Source organism: Aegilops tauschii, chromosome 3, assembly GCF_002575655.3.
Source record: "Aegilops tauschii subsp. strangulata cultivar AL8/78 chromosome 3, Aet v6.0, whole genome shotgun sequence".
NCBI lineage: Eukaryota > Viridiplantae > Streptophyta > Magnoliopsida > Poales > Poaceae > Aegilops > Aegilops tauschii.
Window position 1 is genome coordinate 565,145,788 of NC_053037.3, and position 7,450 is coordinate 565,153,237.

General features: G+C 47.4%; 1 protein-coding gene across 1 annotated transcript; it reads left to right on the forward strand.

Annotated features, from left to right (window-relative positions):
* Positions 1–4,910: 4,910 nt before the first annotated feature.
* Positions 4,911–5,903, forward strand: LOC109764849 (MADS-box protein ZMM17-like). The gene has a single exon (XM_073495602.1). The coding sequence runs from the start codon at positions 4,911–4,913 to the stop codon at positions 5,901–5,903; it is 993 nt and encodes a 330-aa protein (XP_073351703.1).
* The last annotated feature ends 1,547 nt before the right edge of the window (positions 5,904–7,450 follow it).

The following is a 7,450-nucleotide window of genomic DNA, read 5'->3' on the forward strand; positions in this document are numbered from 1 at the left end:
ATCCGTCGGGTCCATGTCCATATCAGTGTTAGAATTATTACTGTGTAATCTAGATTATTGACTCTAGTGCAAGTGGGAGACTGAAGGAAATATGCCCTAGAGGCAATAATAAAGTTGTTATTTATATTCCTTATATCATAATAAATGTTTATTATTCATGCTAGAATCGTATTAACCGGAAACTTAGTACATGTGTGAATGCATAGACAAACAGAATGTCACTAGTATGCCTTTACTTGACTAGCTCGTTGAATCAAAGATGGTTATGTTTCCTAACCATAGACATGAGTTGTCATTTAATTAACGGGATCACATCATTGGAGAATGATGTGATTGACTTGACCCATTCCGTTAGCTTAGCACTTGATCGTTTAGTATGTTGCTATTGCTTTCTTCATGACTTATACATGTTCCTATGACTATGAGATTATGCAACTCCCGAATACTGGAGGAACACTTTGTGTGCTACCAAACGTCACAACGTAACTGGGTGATTATAAAGGTGCTCTACAGGTGTCTCCGATGGTACTTATTGAGTTGGCATAGATCGAGATTAGGATTTGTCACTCCGATTGTCGGAGAGGTACCTCTGGGCCCTCTTGGTAATGCACATCACTATAAGCCTTGCAAGCAATATGACTAATGAGTTAGTCACGGGATGATGCATTACAGAACGAGTAAAGAGACTTGCCGGTAACGAGATTGAACTAGGTATTGAGATACCGACGATCGAATCTCGGGCTAGTAACATACCGATGACAAAAGGAATAACGTATGTTGTTATGCGGTTTGACCGATAAAGATCTTCCTAGAATATGTAGGAGCCAATATGAGCATCCAGGTTCCGCTATTGGTTATTGACCGGAGACATGTCTCGGTCATGTCTACATAGTTCTCGAACCCGTAGGGTCCGCACGCTTAACGTTCGGTGACGATCGGTATTATGAGTTTATGTGTTTTGATGAACCGAAGGTAGTTCGGAATCCTAGATATGATCACGGACATGACGAGGAGTCTCGAAATGGTCGAGACATAAAGATCGATATATTGGATGACTATGTTTAGATTTCGGAAGGGTTCCAGGTAAGTTCGAACAAATACCGGAGTACCGGGGGGTTACCGCAATCCCCCGGGGTGTGTAATGGGCCTATTGGGCCTTAGTGGAGAAGAGGAGGGGCGGCCAGGGCAGGCCGTGCCCCCCCTCCCCCTCTAGTCCAAATTGGACAAGGAAGGGGGGGGGGGGGCGGCGCCCCCCTTTTTCCTTCCCCCTCTCTCCTCCTTCCTTCCCTCCTACTCCTACTCTTGGAAGGGTTGGAGTCCTACTCCCGGTGGGAGTAGGACTCCCCTTGGGGCGCGGCTAGGAGGCCGGTCCCCTCCCCCTCCTCCACTCCTTTATATACGGGGGAGGGGGCACCCCATAGACACACAAGTTGATCATTGATCTCTTAGCCGTGTGCGGTGCCCCCCTCCACCATAATCCACCTTGGTTATATTGTAGCGGTGCTTAGGCGAAGCCCTGCGTCGGTAGCTTCATCATCACCGTCATCACGCCGTCGTGCTGACGGAACTCTCTCTTGAAGCTCTACTGGATCGTGAGTTCGCGGGACGTCACCGAGCTAAACGTGTGCAGATCGCGGAGGTGCCGTACGTTCAGTACTAGGATCGGTCGATCGTGAAGACGTACGACTACATCAACCGCGTTGTCATAACGCTTCCGCTTACGGTCTACGAAGGTACTTGGACGACACTCTCCCCTCTCGTTGCTATGCATCACCATGATCTTGCGTGTGCGTAGGAATTTTTTTAAATTACTACGTTCCCCAACACGGTTTTGTTTGCGTGCGTCCGGGCATGCGCTTTCGCCTCGGCTTCGTCGGCCCGGACCCTTGCCGCCACGAGCCCTAGCCAACTGCTGGCATTTGTGGGGTGGTTTTCTTGACTCACCCGTTGTCTTGGTTGGATGCAGTGGTGCTTTGCCTGCCCATTTTCTTGCCATCGTCTGGGCTGGCCAGTTGGCGTGTTTTCAAATGCATGCATTTTTTTCACCACGGAAATGAATGTCTGGGCATGCTCTTCCCCTGGATCATCTGATCGATTTGCTCAGTTATATTGTGCATAAGTCACCTCGGGTTGGTGTCGAGTTGATGACCCACAAGTATAGGGAATCAATCGTAGTCCTTTCGATAAGTAAGAGTGTCGAACCCAACAAGGAACAGAAGGAAATGGCAAGCGGTTTTCAGGAAGGTATTCTCTTCAAGCACTGAAATTATCGGCAACAGATAGTTTGATAGCAAGGTAATTTTTAACGAGCAACAAGTAGCAACGGTAACAAAGGTGCAACAAAGTGGCTCAATCCTTTTTATAGCAAAGGACAAGCCGGAACGGTCTCTTATAATAAACAAAGCGTTCTCGAGGACACATGAGAATTATCATCTAGTTACTTTCATCATGTTTATTTATTCGCGTTCGCTACTTTGATAATTTGATATGTGGGTGGACCGGTGCTTGTATGCTGCTCTTACTTGAACAAGCCTCCCACTTATGATTACCCCCTATCGCAAGCATCCACAACTACAAAATAAGAATTAAGATAAATCTAACAAAACCAGCCCCTTACGGAATAACGCATAAACTAGGGTTTAAACTGTTGTCGCTCTAGCAACCCATCATCTACTTATTACTCCACAGTGCCTTCCCTTAGGCCGAAGTATGGTAAAGTGTCATGTAGTCGATGTTCACATGACACCACTAAAGGAAGCAACAACATACATATCATCAAAATATCGAACGAATACCAAATTTACATGATTACTTATAACAAGACTTCTCTCATGTCCTGAAGAACAAAAGTAACTACTCATAAATCATATTCATGTTCAAGATCAGAGGGGTATTGAATCAAATAAACCAACTAGCATCAACTACGAGATGTAGTCAACACTACTAGCAACCCGCAGGTACCAATCTGAGGTTTTGAGACAAAGATTGAATACAAGAGATGAACTAGGGTTTGAGATGAGATGGTGCTGGTGAAGATGTTGATGAAGATTGGTCCTCCCACGATGAGAGTGTCGTTGGTGATGTCGATGGTTTCGATTTCCCCCTCCCGGCGAAATCGCTCCGTCGGAGAGCAAAAGTGCTCCTACCCAGGTTCCACCTTGAGACGGCGGCGCTTCGTCCTAAAAGTTCTCTCTTTATTCTAGGTCAAAACTCTTCATATAGCAGAAGACGAGGGCCGGAGGCCAGCTATGGGCCCCACAAGGCATTAGGGCATGCCCGGGGGGTGGACGCGCCCTGTTGCCTTGTGGGCAACTGGTGATCCCCTCTGTTACTTCTGTGCTCCAATATTTTTTATATATTCTATAAAGATTCTCGGTGAAATTTCAGGTCATTTGGAGTTCTGCAGAATAGATATCTGTGATGTAGCTTTTCCAGGTCTAGAATTCCAGCTGTCAGCAATCTCCCTCTTAGTGTAAATCTTTGCAAATTAAGGGAGAAAAGACAATAGAATTGAATCACAATGTGTTATATTGATCAAAAACATTATAAATATCAGTAGAAAACATGATGTAAAATGGACGTATCACGGCCGGGTCCTTGCCCGACGATGTTTCACGTGGATGTTCTGGCCGGTTCGCTCGGTTTTGTTTTGCATGTGTTGTGTCAGGTTATGCCGGGTATCTCTCGTGAGGTGTTGCCTGGTCGATGTAGTATCCTTACTCCCTGGGTCCGGTGTGTCTTCATCGGTTGTCAGCGCGCTCTATGAAGGGTCATGCTGGGTACCTCTCGCGAGCTATTGCTGGGAGAGCACTAGCCATTGAGGAGATTAAAGAACTTATATTATATTTAGCAATTGAAGCGTATGTACCGCCTGTGGTGTTTTTGGTGTCAGCCTTCAGTCGCAATGGAGGCTGTTCGACCACTCCCAATCCACGATGTCATATCAACCATCCAAAATTGGATCCAGGCGGGAACACCACGAGGCAATGGGTGTCAGAACATTGGAAAGGCAACAACACATGCAACCAACAGAGGTGCTATATGTCCTATCCCACGACAACATATATTAGTATTTTACGGACCAAAAAATTAGATGCAATTTTCTTACATATGCAAAAAAAAATTGTGTTTTCTGAGGAAAGCATGCATGTATGAGTTGCCAAGGTTGTCTTGTTCAAAAAAAGGAGTTTCAGAGGAAAACAGGAGAATGTCAAAGCGGCCGACCGACCGGTGCAATCACCTCTTTGTCATTGGTCAATGTTTTTATATATATGATATGGAAATTAAAAAGTGTACATCAAGATCCAATCCGAGGAAAGTGGCATGAAAAATGGATCAGGCCACTCCCGTCCACACACTCACCCTCACGAAGGAATTGATCGTCTGTCGTATATCTAGGTCGGTGAAGAGAACCAAATGTGTGGTGTCATAGTGGAGGAGGAGCACACTGTCGGAGAGTCATGGTCTTCGCCGCCTCGAGATCAAAAGTGTAACAAACATGCCAGCGTGCGACAGACGTCATCCTTTTTGTGGGCCAACATCGATTCGTTTCCTACTAAAACTAACATGATCAAGAAAGATCTCTTGGCGCTAATTCTTAATCCTTACCTAATATAAAAACACGGGGCGGAGTGAAACATAGCCATAAAAAATTATTTAAATACTAGAGCGCACTAGCCGAGTTATGCCTATACGCGTGGCAGCTCATGGACAGAGAATACCGAATAATACATCGTTTCCAATCATGAGTTGTCAATTGTTCTAATGCCCGGGCCAGCCTAGACGAGCGTTCCTCAATCCTCATCCTCTTCTCTCGGCTTCTATATAAGCACCTACAACCCCGAGATGTAGACAGACACAAATCTACCTCCTCTCCTCTTCCTTTCCCTGAGCCAGCCAACGAGAGAGCAATGGCGCCAAAGCAGAAGGGTGGCAATGGGCGGCAGAAGATTGCCATCCGGCGGATCGAGAAGGAGAGCGCCCGACAGGTGTGCTTCTCCAAGCGGCGGCAAGGTCTGTTTATCAAAGCCACCGAGATGGCGGTGATGTGCGGCGCTGAGGTAGCCATCGTCGCCTCCTCACCCGGCGGCAAGGCCTTCTCCTTCGGCCACCCCTCCGCCGAGGCCGTCATTGACCGCTTCCTGTCAGGGGGCGGTGCGGGAGTCCTGAGCGTCGCTAACGATAACGAGCTGAAGAAGTTGCACCTTCAGCATGGCGAGTTGCGCATGTTGCTGAAGGAGGTGAAGGAGCGCAAAGAGTGCGTGGAGGAGGCCATGGCAAAGGAGCGCGCCGCGGGGGATCAGATTGCGATGTGGCTCAACCCCAAACTATGCGACATGGGGGAGGAGGAGATGATAGCCTTCGCCGCGGAGCTGAGGGTGGTGCGGGCTGCCGTCTCAGAACGCACAAACCAGGCGCTCCTGGATGAGCAGAACATCCACCGCATGCTCCAGGCGCGGGCGCCGCCGCTACAGCAGCTCTTCGGTGGCAGTACCTTTGAGGTTGGTAGCAGCAGCAGCGCCAACACTGGGATGGAGATGCAACAGATGCATATGGCGATGCCTCCGATGCAGGGATTCGCTGCCGGAATGGATATGCACCATATGCCAATGGAGATGCCTCCGCCACTGGGTTCGGCCTACGGGATGGATATGCAGCAGATTCTTATGCCGACTCCTTCGCCATCCATGTTCGACGCCGGGATGGAGATGCAGCAGATGGTTACAGTGGTGTCGCCGCAGCTAGAGTTCGCCACGGAGGCAGAGATGCAGCAGATGTTTATGGCGATGTCTCCGATGTCAGAGTTGTCCGCCGGGATGGAGATGCCGCCGCCCACGGGAATAGCCGCGGGGGTTGAGATGGTGCAGCAGGGGCCCGGGCCGAACATGGGCTTTCCGTACTGAGGAGAAGGAGACAAGATCCATACCGAGTCCGAGTCCGAGTCCGAATCCGAGTGTCTTAATCAGTCCGAGTGAGACTATCCATTGATCCATTGCATGCATGGATGGACGCCGATCTATTAGTTCATTGCCACTCTAGTTATATTATTCATCGTGCTTGATCGATCTACCTGGGTGCAAGATTTGTTATCGTAGTATTAATTAAATTAATGGCTTGTAATCTTCGTATCGGTGGCACTATGACAAAAAAGTAAAGAACAAAAATACTATTAAGCCTTTTCTTTGGTTCTCTCTGCTGGCAACAACACAAGAATGAAATGTGATGTAGTCGTGAATCTTGACCACTCCAAAAAAGAACAATTTATATCCCCGTCGTACTTAAACATTTTCTTAGAATATATTTATTGGACATGTGAATTGTGTTTATTTCAGTAGATTTGGAACATGGAGAAAAATTGTGATGTACTCCCTCCGTTCCGAAATATAGGTCGCTGGCGACCTTGTTCCGTCCAGGTGAAATCGTGCAAAAGGACTCTACTACCCCCAGTTTAAACATGAATCCTGCTTCGTCTTCTACCTTCAGCCCTCCAGCTCCGCCCTCGCCCTCCAGCTCCACCTCCGCCCTCACCTTGCCCCCACATCCGGTGAATGCGCCTAGGTCCAGCCGTCCAGGCGCCCCCACCTCCGGCGACTGCGCCCAGGTCTAGGCGCCTCCACCTCCAGCCCAGGCGCTCCTCCTCTCCCACGTCCAGGAGCTCCTCCTGGCCCGTGCACGCCCAGGTGGAGGCTCTTCCTCAAGCTGTTGCTGGGCTCGGCAGCTGCCAGGTTCATCTCCTCAACCTGAGATGTTGCCTGCATTTGATTCAGGAGATGTTTGCTGCCGATAATTCAACAAATAATGTGAACAAGTTAACTGAATCTGACAGTACTGATGGAGTATAATTTATAGATATCACTAAATTTGAACTGATAATTTGAAGACAAGAGCACTCCCTCAGTATCACAATTCAGAGATACTCCAGTGGTTCAATAGATGTACTGATGGAATATTTGCTGCCAATAATTCAAGACAAGAGTAATTCAAGATATTTGTTGCCAATGATTCAAGTGATACTTCATCAGTATTTGTTCAAATTATTGTACGGTGTACAGACTTGCTACTGAATTTGGCAGAATTTTCAGTGCAAAATACTCCCTGTAAAACTGTATATCAATACTCCCAAATGCCAAAATTCAGAATGTGTGTATACAGAAGAATGCCAAAATGCCAAAATGGAGTATATAAATATGCCAATATGATAAGAGTAGAAGAATGCCAAATGTGTGTATACAGAAAGAATGCCAAATGGGGTAAAACTGTAGGTCTTGATTCCTTTTCAAAATTTTAGAAAGATACTCCAACAATTTGCATCACACTGGAGTACTTACTTTGCTTAAGAGGAAAGGAGACCCCTGTTTCATGCTTAATATTCACAGCCCATGGCTCCAAGGCCAGGAGAGAACCTGAAGCTACCAGTGCGCGTGCTCCAAGTGCAAACAAGTGCAAGCAA

Excerpts from the sequence above, each read along its gene's own strand:
- LOC109764849 (XM_073495602.1), top strand. The coding sequence starts at position 4,911 with ATGGCGCCAAAGCAGAAGGGTGGCAATGGGCGGCAGAAGATTGCCATC.